Source organism: Tinamus guttatus, unplaced genomic scaffold (assembly GCF_059628265.1).
Source record: "Tinamus guttatus ecotype Peru unplaced genomic scaffold, ASM5962826v1 Tinamus_guttatus_pri_ptg000244l, whole genome shotgun sequence".
NCBI lineage: Eukaryota > Metazoa > Chordata > Aves > Tinamiformes > Tinamidae > Tinamus > Tinamus guttatus.
The window spans coordinates 2,076,369-2,094,415 of NW_028288778.1; the positions used below are offsets into that span (position 1 = coordinate 2,076,369).

The 18,047-nt window shown below is 48.9% G+C and overlaps 1 protein-coding gene across 3 annotated transcripts in view; it reads left to right on the forward strand.

Annotated features, from left to right (window-relative positions):
* The first annotated feature begins 983 nt into the window (after positions 1–983).
* Positions 984–18,047, forward strand: part of KLHDC4 (kelch domain containing 4) — a 32,225-nt gene continuing 15,161 nt past the window's right edge. For all 3 annotated transcript variants that reach the window (XR_015913479.1, XR_015913480.1, XM_088526254.1), the window contains exons 1-6: positions 984–1,145; positions 2,626–2,717; positions 3,703–3,781; positions 4,724–4,822; positions 7,308–7,444; positions 17,391–17,483. Coding sequence is in view for 1 of the 3 variants with exons in the window: in XM_088526254.1 (XP_088382380.1) it covers positions 1,047–1,145; positions 2,626–2,717; positions 3,703–3,781; positions 4,724–4,822; positions 7,308–7,444; positions 17,391–17,483 (599 nt within the window). In the remaining 2 variants the exon portion in view is untranslated. The remainder of the gene's footprint in view (positions 1,146–2,625; positions 2,718–3,702; positions 3,782–4,723; positions 4,823–7,307; positions 7,445–17,390; positions 17,484–18,047) is intronic.

Consider the following 18,047-nt stretch of genomic DNA (forward strand, 5'->3'; position numbering starts at 1 on the left):
TTTCCAAGATCTGATCTTCCCGGGTAGGTGTCCAAAGCGTAGGAGGTGCCCTGCGATTTCCAGGGCCAGTACCTAAATATTTGGGTTAACAACGGTACTGGCATCGCTCTGGCTTTACTGGTGGTCACTCTTGATGGTTGGGATCAGGCCATGGGTTGGAAAGCGGTGAAAAGTGCTCTCTCCAGGCAACGGAGACTTCAGAGAAGACAAAATAATTGTACTTCTGCACTGGGAGAAGTAACTGTAGGATGTAGTGGAATGAAAGGAGCTCAGTGCAAAGCTCTACTTAAACCTGAGCATTATTTACAGCTCCGCACCAGCTCTGTCCTCACAGACTGTGTTTCTACAACAGTTTGGAAACCCAGGCTCAGCGTCAGCAGGAAACGATGTGTGAAAACCCAAGTAATGGTTATTCCATCCCCATGACGGAGGGATGGCTGTCGCACCGTCACCCGGTGCGATCTCCCAGCACCCAAAGTCTCCTTGCAGCTCCCAAAACCTCAAGTTTTTGTGAGACTCACATGGGAAAACCCGCGTCCCCCAAACTTCGTGGCTGAAAACGCTCCACGGCGGGAGGCCGGATGGAAACTCACCTTTTGCCCGGCGATTTCAGCCAGCCGTTTGTTCCTGGCCCTCCATAAGGCTGGCTCCCCGGGGCGTCCATTTTGCGCGTGTGGGGCAAGGGGGCCATTTTGTGGGGGGGCGGCAAGGGGGCCATTTTGTGTGCGCGTGGGGCAGGGGGGCCATTTTGTGGGTCCCACGGCCTACCGGGGGGGAACAAACAGAAACATGAGGCAAAATGGGGTCCAGCGGCGGCGGACGAGGGGGCGCCGGGCTGATGCCTCCCGGGGCCTCGCGGCTTTGGTGGCGGTGCCGGGGCCACGGGCAGGCGCTGCCCCCGGGGGCGCTGCGGGCGGATCCCGCCGCGCCTGCAGAGGGCGGCCGCGGCCGGGACGCTGCGGCGGGAGGGCGGCCCGCGCGGCCTGGGAAGCCGCGGGCCGAGGCGGGCGCCGCTGCCGGCGCCGCGAGCGCGGCCTCCGCCGGCCATGGGGAAGAAGGGGAAGCGCGACAAGAAGGGCAAGGGGGCCGAGAAGACGGCGGCGAAGATGGAGAGGAAGGTGTCCCGCAGGGCCAGGAAGGAGGAGGTGAGGCGCGTCGCAGGGGGCAGGCGGGAGGGCCCCGTGGCCGGCGGCTCCACGGGGGGGTTCTGCGCTTCTCTGAGCCCAGGTGTCACCGAAAACCGGGAAAAAAAAAATCCTCTCAACACCGATGTAGTGTTAAGAAACGGACTGGCTTTATTGCAGCGCTGGGTGCGCGGGGGATGGCTCCACCTATCGTGCACACCTAAGGTGCGCTTGCTGAAACTTTTATTTCTCTATTATCTACAATGCATTAAACTCTAGGACTAATCATACACATTTATCCCATTTCCCAGATCTAATTACCATCTAGCCCACTCCCTGTGCCCCCTGTCCGTTTGGTGGTCTCTGGTGGCTTTTGAGACCCGCGGTGGTCGTCTTGCCGTGTCCCCTCGATGACGACCCTGAACTCACTTCCATACGTGGCCCCATTCGGGCTCAGGGGCCCTGTTCTGGGCCTGCTGCCCCATTCCAGACAGTTCTGTGAAGATACGGTGGTCCTTGGCTTCATCTTCAACGGGTCTTTGCTGTTTTGTCCATATCCCCTCGTGATGTCCCAGGAACATCTGCTGTTTTGTCTGGATTTTCTGGCGACAACACATCTTTGGGTGCATTCTCTTCTGGGGTTTCTCGTAACAGAGAAGGGGGAAAGGCAGCTGGGGCCCTGGGCTTCGTCTCCATCCTCCCTCTGCCCTTGGGGGAAAGGGGATTGTTTTTGCCCTTGCTAAAGCAGGGCCCTGCGCTCGCTCGTGGGAGCGGAGCAGGCGGGAACGCGGTGTCACCCGCCTTCCCTGCACTTTCCTGGCGCCGCGACACGTGTCCCCTGGCTGCAGGGACGAAAATCCCAGGTTTGGGGCAATCTGTGCTCCAGCCACGCTGCCCTGATCCCGAGCCGAGGTCTGGAGCGTGGGCTTGCAGGACAGGCCTGGGATCAGGAGAGCGGAAACTCCCCCTAGCTGCAAACGGCCTTGTGCAACTTCATCACCATGTGGATGGGATTTAGTTTAATTTATGGAAGTTGAAAGAGAATTGAAGTGATACATGCAGTTTTCTCTCCAAATAAAGTATGAGCTGGGAGTAGGAAAACATTTCCCTTCCCATTCCACTGGCAGGGAAGAGGACAGGTTAGACTGTAACATGTAGCTGTCTGTTATTTCGTATGGTTTAAGTGATAGCTGTGTATTTGCTGGTTTGTGTTGTGTTTCCTGCAGGAATAGCTGCTGGAATAGCAGGTGTTCACCAGAAGCACCTTGCTTGCCTTCGGCTTGGAGCTCTTCTAAGCACTTGTCAGTGGAAGACCAATTTCTAAAGCATATGTGGAAGCCCATTCTGTCCCTATCTTACTGTTGAATGAAGCGAACTTAAGCAGCCAGTTCACTTTTTTCTTCTTCTTTAAGGGGGTTTTGTGAGAATGAGTGCTTGTTTCAGCAGTGTACAAGTGACTCTGTGCATGTCAACAGATTCATATCTGCCTCTCTATTTCCAGGAGGATCTTGAAGCCCTCATAGCTGAATTCCAGAGTTTAGATGCTAAAAAGACCCAAGTAATTGAGACATCCTGCCCACCCCCTTCCCCCAGGTAAGAGATTGTATGAGACTTTGGACATAGCTCATATGGCTGTTGTTAGCGCTGTTAATGAAAGTTATCTGTGTGACCTTATTTCCTGAGAATGTTTCCTGTCTGGCTGCACTAATTTCTGAATTCATAAAATACCTGGTAAATTGAATCTCTGGTTAAGAGAGGCACTAAAAGCATTTCACACCTTAACATCACTTTTTTAACATCCATCACCCCACTAAAAAGAAGCAAAGCAGAGTTAGCTTTTAGCGGGAGAATAAAAGTTTTCAGGAGAATAAAAGAACATTTGGATCTAGACTAGAAAGTTGGAGAGGCTCAAAGGGTAAAAAATGTGTCAGGAGATACATGACACTGTAACCCACGCACTGATGGATTCTGTATTTCTGGTTGCTGTGTCTTGTTATAAGCCCTTTTCTGTAATACCCCTTGTCCCCTGTGCATAGGGGGACAGGTCAATACTCTCCTGTCCATCTCCAGCACGTTACAATGGTCAGTTGCTGCTTTGTCCCAAGGAGGCAGGGACCTGTCCCCACATGGTGCACAGCCCTGGCGATCTGCAGACAGGTGGAGAGCGGTGGTGTTTGCAGCAGGATGACGCAGATACGTTGATACAGACAGCACAGTTCTCCCCATAGTTATGCGTCCTCATAAAACTAATTTTTGTTCTTGACACGCCAGCATTAAAATTCAATAGCTCACGTCAGAAGGCATGTTAAATGGCAATGTAACGTGTGCTCCTAAAATAGGATAAGATTTCAGACGATGTCAAATTAATCTTGCTGGAAGTTTTAAAGAAGTTAATTTTGGGGGGAGTTTTTAGCCCTGGGGTGAATACCACAACCTAGTGTAGCTGATGGAGAGACCTTTGAGGCTGGGGAGCAGAGGGGCTGTAGCACAGTCTGTGTTCAAGACTGCTGAGTTTTACAGGATTGTTGTTACAAGATTGTTATCTTGTTGTCTGGACCTATCTCTTTTTCTTTTGCAGGCTGAATGGCTCCTTGTCTGCTCACCCTGAGAAGGATGAGTTGATCCTTTTTGGAGGTGAATATTTCAATGGCCAAAAAGTAATGTATACTTCCATTTTTCTTTATTCTGCCCCTCTCTTAACTGTAATTTGCATGAGTCTCATTTGAAATGAGGATTCAAAGCAGCAGTCATAAAATATGTATTTGTCCCTGAATGAGAGCAAAATAGCCTTTTAATTCCACAGTGATACTGTCTCATGCCTGAACAGTTGGCAGGAAGGAGACACGCTAGAACCTATTAAGGAGTCAGAGTGATTGTCTCGGCATCAATATTTCAGGGCCCCATAATTTCTCCAGACTTAATAGTAGCCATATCTGCCCCTCATCTTTGATAACTATTGAAGAATCCCTATCTTCTACCTCTGAAAACAAGATATTTCTGCAGCTTAACAACTGGCAAGGCACAGTTTGCCTTGGAGATGTGTATGGTAGCAAAGCTGTGTGCAGGCTCTTGTTCCTAAATTTATTGCAAGTGCTTATTGTGCTTCTGGAAACAAACTGTTCTCTCTAACCCGGAGAAGTTGTGCATATTCTAGCCTGAAAACTGAAGCCTGCTGAAGATATTTAGGAACGTCTCATGTGATACACTGAATAAATTCTGCTTGCATCATTACCATAAGGTGTTTCTGTTTCTGGAGTTGAGCAGCGCCTTAGATAGCTTTAACTTCTACACCTGTGTTAAGCTTCAGCTTCGCAAGTCTTCATATCTCAGGTTGACTTGGGCTTTACCTCAGGTTTGGGAAGGAACAGCCTAGTTTGGGATTCATGCTGGGAAAGTTGCTGACTCCTCGTCTGATGGAGGAGCCTGTCGACCCCCTTCCCTGCCTTATGGAGGCAGTTGAACCTCTACTTTGCAAAGCTGGCGCTGGGCATCTTCTCCCTTAACACACAGGTGACCTTTGGAGGGCCCTGAGGTTGGGCAGAGTGATCCCGTTGAGTGGAGAGCTCAGGTGATGTGTGTTTTCCTTTCCTTTCTAACAGACGTACCTGTATAATGAACTGTATGTTTACAACATCCGGAAGAACAGCTGGACTAAAGTAGAGGTCCCCAACCCACCGCCGAGGCGATGCGCTCACCAGGTAAAGCATTTGGAATTGTGCAGACACTGCCCTGAAGACAGATGGGAATTGTCCTGGCTTCTCGTGGACTCTAGCTTCCTCACATCCTCCTTGTCATGGGTTGGCAACAGTGTCACCAGAGCTCTTGTGCAGGGCTGGGGACAAAGCCTGTCCAGGCTGCTTGTGCTCTCTGATTACTGAGTGGCCTCTGGAAGTGCCAAGTGGTAGAATCAGGATTTGGGATTCTTGTAGCTGGGGGTTCACCTGGTGTTAAGCAAAACTGATGGAGGGAAGCTCATCTTCTGAAGATGGACTGCCTTGCTGTGCTATGTGGGGACCAGCCCAATCATCCCTAATCCCAGGATGGCACTGGATTTAAATTTTTTAATTCTAAAAATCTTGGTCAGGATGTAACTGGGAAGTTGATTGAAGTGCTAGGAATGGCTGTGTTGCCACACGTGATTATTTTTTGATGATCTGTGTCTATAGGCATTACACATGCTGCCACTCCAGCAATCAGAAAGGTCCATCAGTGCCCGGCTTCCTCCGGGAAGGGTCATACACCCCTGCCATGCTGCACCTATGTGCTAATCTTGCTCAGAATCCCAGGTGCCTCCATGGATTGAAAGGCTCCTACTGGTTGCCTGAAAGCTTAAAATCATCAATTTCCCTAAGGAGACCAAAAATGGGAGTATTTGTTTACTTGAGTGAAAAGGTTACTTTGCTGATAGGGAGTTAAGTGGCCCTTGTTCGTGTGTTGGTAGCCAGCAGGTGGCTGTAGAGCAGCTGCATCTGAACTGAGCAGGCAGGCTCTACTCTGGGCAGTTGCAGTTAGGTTGTAACAGAAATAATATGAGAAACCTATATAAGGAGTTCTGCTTCGGCAGTAAATTTTCTGTTGGATGACTGTTCAGCACCCTTAAGTGGTTTGTTCTCTTCCCTCTGACTTTCTTTTTAACCTATGTTCCTTGTGAGCAAAAAGGTAAACAAAAATGTGTCTGGGGGTTGGTATGCGTGTGTTTGCAGTCTCATTTCTCATCTCTGGTCTGTGACCCAGGATCCTTCCCTTGGATTGCCCTGGCTGCTTCATTGCATCAGTTCAGTAGAGTTGAAGTGTGACTAGCCATGGGCCCGTGTTGTCTGTTGTCTGAGGAGAGAAAAAGGCTTGGTTGTATGATGGATTTGGAGCCAGCTCTCCAAAAGGTCACACACAACTATAAGCAGGTGTTGTATGCACTTGCACCTAAGTTTTAAAGCTAGATAGCCATGAAAATTGGGCACATATCTACTTTGGTTGAGGAGCTTCACGTTCCCCCAAATTCTTCTTGCAAACACGCCCAGTCTTTTCTCATGTGTTTAATCCTTGCATGTATAGGCTGGTTTGTGTCAGGACATGGGTACCTGTCTGATACTAAAATCTCCTCCTGGCTGTTTGCAGGGTTAGAGAAGATATGAAGCCCTTCTCAAGAAAGAGATTATCCCAATTTTGGTCTGTGATAGGAATTCTGGAAAAATATGTATGAAATACAATGTAACAACCTCAAGAGGTTCAGACATGGAATGAACTTAGACATTTGCTCAGATTCCTGTTGGGGATTCCTGTCTTTTTTCCTCTTGGTTCCTATGCAGATAATTTCAATTAAATGGAGTCTTGGTCTTCTCTCCCTGCCTGTTAACTGTGAACTCCTCTACCGGCAGGGTATTTTGGTGCTGCTCCTTGCAAAAATAATGAGTAAAACAAATCCTTTTAACACTCTTTGATACTTGCCTTGGACAAAGCGTTGGCAATTTCCTCTTGTCCAAATGGTGCACGTTCCCTTCTGTGCTTGATTTTATTTATTTTATTCAAGTTTTATTTATTCCAAGGTAGAAGCAATGCTTTTCACGCTTTGGGAAGGTTCAGGTTTTGACTAGTGCTATAGCTTGGCTTCTGTGCCAGTTATTATTTTATAATCTACAAAGTGGATATATGAATGTATAAAGGGGATTTGTGCAGTGCCCAACATCCTTTTACAAGCAAATCCCCCTCTCCATTACTGTGCCTGCCCTGTGGTGGGACATTACCTGTGTCTGAGAGGCAGGAATGTCCTTTTCCTGCGCATGGCTTGGAGTTCCTCACCACCAGGATGACATCTGCAAGGTGCTATTTACGTGATTAAAGGGCGAGTAAATCGTTCCCAAACCTTAGCTCTGTAGAGCTTCCCCTTCTGCTGAAGAGAGATTTGAAATATTATTACTACAGTGAATCCCAGCAAACCTTCCCAGTAAACCCTGTTGGGTTCATCTCGGAGTTGGGAAGAACCCAGCTCCTTGGCTGGTTTTCCCTTGCTATAGGGAAGATGTGCTAAATAATGAGGAACTTTACAGTTAAAATTCCCCTTCCCCCAGCCCGAGAGCTGCTGCTTGTCTGCTCTCTGGAGGCAGCTGTACGTGTGACTGATAAAGTTGTTCTGCCTCTGTGTTCTGAACTCTCTTCTGATCCAGCTCTTTGTTCTTGTCCTGGCAGGCAGCAGTGGTGCCCACAGGCGGTGGGCAGCTCTGGGTGTTTGGTGGAGAGTTTGCATCTCCCAACGGGGAGCAGTTTTACCACTACAAGGATCTCTGGGTCCTGCATTTGGCTACCAAGACCTGGGAGCAGATCAAGTAAGTGATGTGCGAGTTGAACAGTGTTGACCTCATGAGCAGCAGTGCTGGTAGGGCCCGACTTGGGTTCCTGGGATGGTCCTGTGATTTCCCAGCTCCCTGCCAGCAATCCCTTGAGCTCAGAGATGCCCGTGTTAGGAATGGCGGAGAGGACCTCCAGCAATAAGCGAAAGTGAGAGATGTGTTCTGAGTCTGCAAGGCCAAAGCTGTTTTGTTTAATAAATGATTTTTGGAGCGTGAGATTTTGGATCTTGGCTAGTTGAAGAAAAGAGTATCAAGAAAGGCAGTCTGTGCCCCAGCCAGGGCAAGTGTAGATGTACAACTTCAAGAGGGCCCTTGTTGCTTCATCTGTCTGAGCTTGTGCCTGGACTGTACAAGAACTTGAAGGGTCTCAGCCACTTTTACCACTGCTTGAGAAAACGGCTTTGGGATGAACAAGCAAATAAATCAGATTCTGCAAGAAAAAGATGCTAAAAATCCTGTTGATTCTTAGTAAGAATTAAGGAGCCTAAAAGTCTCTTGTGAGTCTGGCCTAAAGTCCTCTGCTAACACTGCCTTAACCTTTGGCTTGTAGGCTTTGCTACTCACATTTCTATTTCCATGAGAGAAAGAGAGATCTCTTTTTGATTACCTGGTAGACAGAGAGGCAGAGGATGTGGCTTTTGTTCCAACCCTGCCAAAGACCTTCTCTTGGACCTGGAGATTGTTTTGGCTGCAGGATTGGGCAGAGAACAACCATGGTGGGCTGAAACTCCAGTGTGCTGCAGAAAGCAGCGGCTTTTGAGCAATACTTGCTCATCAGCAGTTCACTCTGCATGATGGGGAGAGGCCTAAGTCACCTGGACTGGGTTTTTGCCCTACACACAAAGTGCGGGTGCCTGCGGGTGGACCTGTCTCTCTCAGCATAGTAGGTGAGAGGGTTTCTTAGGAGTGAGTTCTGCAGAGATGGAGCCCCTGCCTGTGCCTTGACACATGCCCCAGGCCACGCTGTGGATCCTGGAGCCTGTCTGCCTTTGGTCCCTCTCTGCAAAATGGGAGCATTGATATTGCTTCACAAGGGGGAATTTGGAGGTTTAATTTTGCTGACATTAATATAGCACTGAAGAAACTCCAGCGTGGAAGGTGAGGGGGTCCTATACAGACTGCTGGAGCCGATGTGCAGAAAAACCCTATGATTTCAGAACAGGCTAGATTAAAAGGATGTTTCACAGCACCTGGCAGCTGACCCTGATCCGGGGACTGTCCTTTTGGTACCCCTGGGAGGCTGAGGGAAGACTGTTTCAGTCCTAGGCGGCTGGTTCCTCTCTGTCAGTGTGGTTTTGGCTCCAGACCTGGCGGTGTTAATCTCATAACGGCTGTAATTTGTCATGCTACAGGAAGCCAGCTTTACTGCAGTGAGCCCTGCCTGACTGTGGGCAGTGGGGATGAGAGGAACTATCCAAACGGATGAAGGGCTCTTTAAGAGGTACAAGGATTAAGAAGACCTGTCACTGTGCAGGCTGATCTGCCTGTTGTTGTTAGGCAGGAGCTGATGTAAGGACTGTGACTGTACCCTTCCCAGGTCCCCCAGAATAACTGCCGACTCCCCTGCTCAGCCTCATCCAAATAAAGAGGGCAAAATTTAGATGTGTTCTGCCCCTACCAGTTTCATGAAAGCAGGCAGGAGGATGCGAGGGAGAGGAAGGGATGATTCCCCCGGAGTCCCTACTGAGAGGAAGGGTTGACGCTTTCCCAAACTCTGTTAGATCCCAGCAAATCCTTAGCAGAGAGCTGTGCTAAAACCCAGCTGCAGGGAGAGCGAGGGCGGGAGCCGACTCTTCATGAGCTGTTGGAGGATCCAGATGAAGCTGCATTAGCTCCACCACTGATGGCGCCAATTGTTCTCCTGGGCTTTGCAGATGCCTTGCTGTAGAGCTGATCTAGGGTTTTCCACTACTTAAATAAACTCTGTGGTGCCTGACATGCCTGGGAAGAGGAAACTGGGGAGTTGCGAGGCTCTGAGCAGCCCAGCAGACTAAACCATGTCCAGAGAGCTTGTTTCAAGGCTTGACGGATTGTTATGGGTAGTAAGGAGGCAGCTAGATTGGCAGCATGAGCTCCTAGACCCCGTGATGAGCTGAAGCAAGTGCTAGGTATCAATCTCTCCCAGCTACCCAGAGATACCCTCTATCCCTTGGCAATGACTGTCCCACGTCACCTTGGCAGCCACGCTGAAAGGATGCATTTGGAGACAGTGATAGTTCATTGTCTCTTAGATGAATGGATGGACATTTCCTAAATCCTCATCACAAATGATGTGGGTGGAATGGCCCTGAAGAGAAGATCTTTCTTTTTCTTCACTCGCAGCCCCATGGAGGATCAGTTCCACCGGGGGCATTCCGGGTGGTGTTGCATGGATGTCTGTTTTTGGCCATCCTGGCGTTTTTATCTAGTGTCCTGGTTCCAGTGTTGAATAAATGTGAGTGCATCTCCTCCCCATCCTCAGGCAGGGCTCCAAGAGCTGCATTAATGAGGCATCTGGCGGAGGAGGCTGGGAGGGGAAGTCTTTGTTTTAATGCTAACCTGACTGAGTGCGAAAATCAAGTTTCTGCTGCCTCTTTGCTTTTCCATATGGCATCTTGATTACAGTCTGCTGGAGAAGGGGAAGAGGAAAGGGCAGAAATGATTGTTGAGTTGTACAAGGGATTTTATTTTACTTGTTTTCTAACTATGTCGTAACTCATGTTGCGTTTCACTTCCATCAGTTCTTTGACCTTAACAGGGCAATGCCTGTCATTTTTTCCCCATAAATTTCTCATGTCTGTTGATGTCAAGCATCTGATGATGTTGGATTGCCATTAACATTTTAGAGTGATTGGTGACAATGGGCAGCTATAAGGCATGATCAAAGCAGTAACTCCACTTGCATCCACCTTGCATTTACCTTATATATGCTTGATTACTGTATATATTTGAGGCGCAGACTGGTATTGAGAAAACTCAAGAGTGTTTTGGGAAATATCATTTTAGTGCACATGATACAGCAACAACATAATTACTCTTTTGAGAAATGCTGGAATATGGAAAGAAGGATTTGGTTTCTGTAGCCCCCACGAGGTCACATGCACCCAGTGATTCAGGTTTGAATGTATTGGGCTGAGTTAGGTGAACAGCTAAGATGACCCTGAACTTGCAGTTCTAGGAAATCTAGTTATTCTGGTGCTAGAGCTTAGACTTCAAACAACTAAGCTGCCCTTCCTGGCTGCAGGTTCATGCGACAGGTCAGTGTGGTGCCGTAAGAGGCTTGGCTGTAAAATGCTTGAAGAGAAAACCATGAAGAGCCCTGTGCTGGGTCTGCAAAGGCTGGTGGGGAAATGAAGCTCCATGGTCTCCTAGCAGAGTGCACAGCGATCGCTGAACATGGCTGGCTGTTGGACAGATGGAAAAATTACAAGTAGCTGTGCTTGCCTGCATTTCTCCTGCACAAAGCCGGGCCAAATTCAACAAATCCCAGGCATTAGAAAACACCCCAGAAAGTGGTTTTGCCGACTTACTGGAACCGAGGTCCCGTTTGTGGGATGCCCAAGGTTGTCTCAGTGCATGAAGTGTTTGTCACCTTGCCTTAGAGCTAAGCAATATCTTAATCTAATAGCCGCTTTCCTTCCTAGAGGGAACATTCCCTGTCAGCCGTGTGGCCCAGTGCACTCCCTCCAAGAGAGACAGGGAGCGTTACACAGTGGGGCTGTGCCTAGGAGCCTGGCAGATCCCTCCTCTGTGCAGATTTGCCTACAGACCTCGATGGCTCCCTTCCCTGGGATGGAACTGGAATGCTAATGAGTGCCATAATACTCCTCTGAACCGTTTTGTGAGATGGGATGCTATAAATATTGCAGAGTAGCATTTCACAAGCGTATGTTTAAAGCTGTTTACAGAGTGAACTGGAGCAGTCACTGCGGTACAGGATGCCTGTGAGCGTAGGTTTGTTTCTGACTGATGGCTCTTCTTGCTTATGTCCTATTTGTCACCAGAAAGCTGGGGTCGTGCAAAAAAAAAAAAAAAGGTAGAAGAGTGATTTGGTGCTTGAAAGAGAGGAAGGGCATTTTGGTGTGCATTTGAGCAGGCTTCCCCTGCCAGACCCTTGTTCTTTGGTAAATCAGGCTTCATAGAATCATAGAATCATAGAATGCTTAGGGTTGGAAGGGACCTCTAGAGATCATCTAGTCCAACCCCCCTGCATACGCAGGGACACCTAAAGCACGTGGCACAGGACTGCATCCAAGCGGGTTTTGAAGATCTCCAGAGAAGGAGACTCCACAACCTCTCTGGGCAGCCTGTTCCAGTGCTCTGTCACCCTCACTGTTAAGAAATTTTTCCTTAAGTTCCTATGGAATTTTTGATGTTTCAGTTTCCGGCCATTTCCTCTAGTCCTATCAGTGGCCACCACTGAAAAGAGACCATGACCGTCCTCTGCACTCCCTCCCTTGAGGTATTTATATACACTGATTAGATCCCCTCTCAGCCTTCTCTTCTCCAGGCTGAACAGGCCCAGCTCCCTCAGCCTCTCCTCATAGGGCAGATGTTCCAGGCCCCTGATCATCCTTGTAGCCCTGCGCTGGACTCTCTCCAGCAGCTCCACATCCCTCTTGTACTGTGGAGCCCAGAACTGGACACAATACTCCAGATGCGGCCTCACCAGGGCCGAGTAGAGGGGCAGGATCACCTCCCTCGACCTGCTGGAGACGCTCTTCTTAATGCAGCCCAGGATCCCATTGGCCTTCTTGGCCACGAGGGCACACTGCTGCCTCATGGTCAACTTGTCGTCCACCATGACACCCAGGTCTTTCTCCGCAGAGCTGCTCTCCACAAGCTCGGTCCCCAGCCTGTACTGGTGTCTGGGGTTATTCCTCCCCAGGTGCAGGACCTTGCACTTGGCCTTGTTGAACTGCATGAGGTTTTTCACCGCCCAGTTGTCCAGTCTGTCCAGGTCCCTCTGGATGGCAGCACAGCCCTCTGGGGTATCGGCTACTCCTCCCAGTTTGGTATCATCAGCAAACTTGCTGAGGGAGCACTCTGTGCCTTCATCCAGGTCATTGATGAATAAATTGAACAGGACTGGACCAAGGACCGACCCCTGGGGGACTCCACTAGCCACAGGCCTCCAGCTAGACTCTGCACCGCTGATCACCACTCTCTGGGCCCTGCCATCCAGCCAGTTCCTAATCCATCTCACTGTCCACTCATCTATCCCACACTTCCGGAGCTTGCCCAGGAGGATGTTGTGAGGGACGGTGTCAAAAGCCTTGGTGAAGTCGAGATAGACGACATCCACCGCTCTCCCCTCGTCTATCCAGCCGGTCATTTCATCATAGAAGGCTATCAGGTTAGTCAGGCAAGATTTTCCCTTGGTGAATCCATGCTGACTACTCTTGAGCACCTTCTTGTCCTCCATGTGCCTGGAGACAACAGCCAGTATGAGCTGTTCCATCACTTTTCCGGGGACGGAGGTGAGGCTGACTGGCCTGTAGTTGCCTGGGTCCTCCTTCTTGCCTTTTTTGAAGACTGGCGTGACATTGGCCTTCTTCCAGTCTTCCGGCACCTCCCCCGTTCTCCAGGATCTTTCAAAGATGATGGAGAGCGGCTTAGCTATGGCATCTGCCAGCTCCCGCAGCACTCTGGGGTGCATCCCATCAGGGCCCATGGATTTGTGGGTATCGAGGTTCCTTAGGTGCTCTCTGACCCAATCTTCCTCTACCCAGGGCAGGTCTTCCTCTCCACCCGCTTCTTCTCTTGCCTCTAGGGCCTGGGGCTCTAAAGGGCTGCCCTTGGTAAACACCGAAGCAAAGAAGGCATTGAGCAACTCTGCTTTTTCTGTGTTATTTGTAACCAAGGTGCCCATCCCGTCCTCCAGCGGACCCACGTTCTCCCTGATCTTCCTTTTGCTGTTAATGTATTTGAAGAATTTTTTTTTTGTTATTTTTAACGTCCCTTGCCAGCTTGCCTTCCAGACGTGCCTTAGCTTTCCTTGTCGCATCTCTGCACTCCCTGACTACGTTCCTGTATTTCTCCCAGGGGGCCTGTCCTTTTTTCCACATTCTGTATACCGCTGCCTTCTGCTTGAGCATTGCCACAAGCTCCCGGCTCATCCACGCAGGTCGCCTGCCCCCTCTGCCTCCCTTCCTACACACAGGGATGCACTGCTGCTGGGCGTGGAGGAAGTGCCGCTTGAAAACTAACCAGCTCTCTTGGGCCCCCCTGCCTTCTAGAGCACTAGCCCATGGGATTCTACCGAGGAGGTCTCTGAAGAGGCTAAAGTTGGCCCTCCTGAAGTCCATCGTCGCAAGGCTACTTACAGCCCTGCCTCCTCCTCGTTGAATCCTGAACTCCACCAACTCATGGTCACTGCAGCCGAGGCTACCCCCCACCTTAACATCTCCTACTAGGCCCTCCCTATTTGATAGCACGAGGTCCAGTAGCCCACCTCTCCTCGTCGGCTCCTCCACAACCTGCGTCAAAAAGTTATCGTCGACGCTCTGCAGGAACCTCCAGGACTGCTTATGCCTGGCTGTGTTGTCCTCCCAGTTGATGTCGGGATAGTTGAAGTCCCCCATGAGAACCAGGGCCTGTGACCGTGAGGCAACATCCAGCTGCCTATAGAAGGCCTCATCAACCTCCTCGTCCTGGTCAGGTGGCCGGTAGCAGACACCCACCACAGTGTCTCCCACATTAGCCTGCCCTCTAATCCTTACCCACAAGCTCTCAACTCGCTCATCCTCCACTCCCAGGTTGAGCTCCATGCATTCCAGTTGCTCTCTCACATAAAGAGCAACTCCACCACCTCGCCTTCCCAGCCTGTCCTTCCTAAAGAGCACATAGCCTTCCATGGCAGCGCTCCAGTCGTGCGAGCTATCCCACCACGTCTCTGTGATTCCGATGAGATCATGACGCTGGGACCGCACACAGATCTCCAGTTCATCCTGCTTATTCCCCATGCTTCGCGCATTGGTATACAGGCATTTCAGGGAAGCAACAGAGGCCACAGGTTTCCCAGGAGGGGCGAAAGAGGACCCTCCGGGATCATTTCCTATCCTCACTTCCCCACTACCATACTCCCACTGGCCGCCATCTGACCTGGGCTGTGCGGTACTGCTTGCCGCGTCAGTGTGCCACTCCCCTTCCCCCTTCTTGCCTAGTTTAAAGCCCTCCTAACCAGGTTGGCCAGCCTTTTTGCAAAGAGACGCGTGCCCCTCTTGCTAAGATGAGTACCATCGTTCCCCACTAGCTGTTGGTCATCAAACAGAGACCCATGGTCGTGGAAGCCGAATATGTAACAGGTGCTTGGCACATGCAAAGGTGATTTGAGTTTGAGCGTCATGTGCTAATGTGGCAGCTGTGAGTTCAAGTCGCCTGCTGGGTGAGCGAGATACCTGCCCCTTGTGTGGCTCGTGGCTGAGTGTGCAGACACAAGGGGACAGGGCTGTGCGTGCCAATGAACAGAACATTCGTGTTTGCATTTGTCAGTGTAAGGCTTAAAACTAAATGTTAAAGTCTCGGCCTTCAGCTGCCTTGTGTACTCGAGGATAAAAGCGCCTTGTCCTGAAAAGCCTCTTTGATGGGTAATACATCATCATTGTTGTTACTAAGGGGAGGTACCAAGATTTATCTGAGCAGCCGCTGGATGAAGGAGTGAATGAGAAGGTAAGTGACTTAAACACTGTGCACCCTCTGTGACATGTAAGTCATTAATCCTTGAATCTGGGGGCTGAATTCAGATCTGTTCTGCTACTGTAAGCCCCAGAGTAACTCCACAAGCATCATTAAATTCCTCATGGAACAGTTCTGATCAGGCTCGTGCTGTGTGTGTGCAGAGCCAGTCCTTATCCAGGGTTATCTTTTAATCTATTTTTAAAAAAAGGTCTAGAGAATTTACAGCTCCCTCCCACATGTCTGCTTTCTGGTGTCAAACCCATGAGGTATTAATCATAAGGTCCATGAAAGTGTTTCCAAAATGTTTGTTTTGGCCCTGAGCAGCGATATAGGTGAAGGGAGGCAGCCTTCGTTTTGGAAACGAGGTTTTGAGCTTGCAGCAAGTGCCTTCTGGAACGGCAGCATTTTACATGATACTTTACATGATACGTGATGGGGGAAGAAGGACCTCAGCTTTACATATAGCCCAATGTAAAATTACTTTGTAAAGGTGTTGTTGTTTTTTTTTTTTTTTTTTTTGAATTTAGGAGGCCCTCTCTCTCGTAGTATCTGGTCTTGTAGCTTGTACTGCTGCCCTAAGGAAAGGAGAGAGCAGCCTTGTGATTGAGTGCGTTGGAGACTTCTCTGAATGCGGGCCAGGCCCCATATCAGATAGGTTTGTGCAGGGCAAACAGTTAATTATTCACTTCTGGGGACTTGTGTATTAAAACACACATATCACTGAATACACTTTTTATCACTCAGAATTGGTTTTTGACTTAGAGGAAGCCTAATGGAGAAACAAAGAGAAACTCTCTGACAACAGGACTTTATTTTTTGTTGTGAACACTGATCTTTAACCCTCCCTTTCCTTTGACCAAAAGAAAAAAAGAAAGGTTCCATTCTCTGGCATAATAATGTGGAAGCCTTGTTACAGGAGAAAAAATAATGTTTTGAGATGGTGACAATATTAATAGTAGAGGTGCTATTCTGCATGGTACTTCTGCTACAAAATGCCTGGAAAACCTCATTCACTGTTAGTATAAAGAGTCCTGGCAATCAGTATTAATTTCTTACCAAACGCTGCTGTTCTGCTTGGAGTTCTTCATTGTGGCTGGTGTGAGGCTGGTCATTTTGGATGGCAAACAAGAGCCCTCATTTTCAGTGCCCTTTCCCGCTTCCCGCTGCCAGTTCGAGTGTCGCAGTAGGGTTGTGGCTTTAGGTTTTGCTGTTGTCTTCAGCTGTGACCAGGTTTTCTAGTTATTTAGGCCCAGATTCTGCAAGCACTTAGAGCATGGTAGCGCTGCCTGTTTGAGAAGTCTTGCTGAGCTCAGTGGTGCTAACTGTGTGCTTTGGTAGACTTCTCAGCGAGAGTGAAAATGTGATAGATTAATCCAGGGTGGCAGAGAACAAACAGAGGAAAAACCCTGTTTTCTGCGTGGGCTGTGCTGGGCCTGAAGTCACCTCTGTTTTAAGAGTTCTTGAAGGTTTTTTTTTGTTATATCCAATTTGATGCTCTGACGGTGGGTGAACATATAAAGGAAGGTGGATCTTTCTTGCTTCTTGGGAATGTCATTGCCAACTGCCTGGCTTTTGGAGATGACAACGGGCTTGTTCCTGGAAGTGGAAGTGGCACATTTAACTGAAAGGTCGGGAAGGCTCAACAAGAGCAGCATGGTGATACATATCTGCTTCTTTATTAAGTAAGATAATAGTGTTGACTTCTTCTGTTGCAAGCCTTTGTTATTGAGGAAATCAAAGTGATTTACAAAGTATTCATGTTAGTTTGACATTATATCTACCTGAAAATGGGTAAGTGAAGACAGTATGAAAGGTGACTTTCTAAGACGTTGAAGAAGAGTGAATATAAGAGCCAGTCTTTGACTCCTGGTGCTTAGAAAAGGCATCTCTTTCTAAAGTGCCTTCCTTGCAATTGTGGGAGTTAACTGCTATTCATTAAACACTCCTGAAAAATTACCTCCTGAGTCACAGCAGAAAAGACTTCAAGGCTTTGGGTGCTGTTAGAGGCTGGATGGCTTATCACTAGGAATAAAACCGTTACTGCAAAATGCCTATGTTGTAAATACCAAGCAATGCAGGAAGAGCACACATATCGTTCTGGAGGAAACTATACGTACATATTAAGAGGGGAAAAAAATTCTTTGTGGCTTTCTGTAGCAGAAGAACAGAAACTGAACTCAACCAGCACAGCAGCCCCTGGCTTCTATGAAAATGGACTAAGGGGAACCTTGTTGTTGGTGAGTGGAATTGTTTTGCCTTTCAGGGCATCAGGAGGACCCTCTGGAAGAAGTGGGCATCGAATGGTTGCTTGCAAAAGACAGCTGATAGTCTTTGGAGGTTTCCACGAGAGCGCAAGGTGGGTTCCTGCGGAATGGCTGCGGCACCGAGTCCTCTGTAGCAAAGACAACAGAATTTCACCACTCACAGCAAGCTGGGCTTTAGTGCAAGGGTTATCCTGAGCAGTACTGGAGCTGAACTAGATTTAGCTGAGCTCAAGCTGAGCTCCGGGTCATCTAAGAGGTGCTGAGCAGCACAACTGCAGTCTCTGGGAGCACAGCCCACGTTTCCAAGCCTGCCCTAGAGCTGGCTGCATACTTGGGAGTCTAGCATGTGCAGACCTTCCTGTATGCAAGCTGGCTAGTTGAAAGAGAGCATGGGTATGTATTTTTTTTGTTTGTTTTGCTTGCTTTTTTTTCTTCAGACAGACATAGCCCTCATCTATTTCGATCTTTTGTGTTCTGGTTTAAATTACTGGAACTGTGTTTCCTGGAGAGGGTTGGTGAAACTTCTATTGTAGTAAAGAATAACATAAATTAAAAAAAAAAAAAAGAGTGTCCTGCTTAAAGCAGCTTCATGAAAAGCGTATTGTTGTACTGCAGTGGTAACCTTCACCCCAGCGAGTCTTTGCCTGCACATTGCT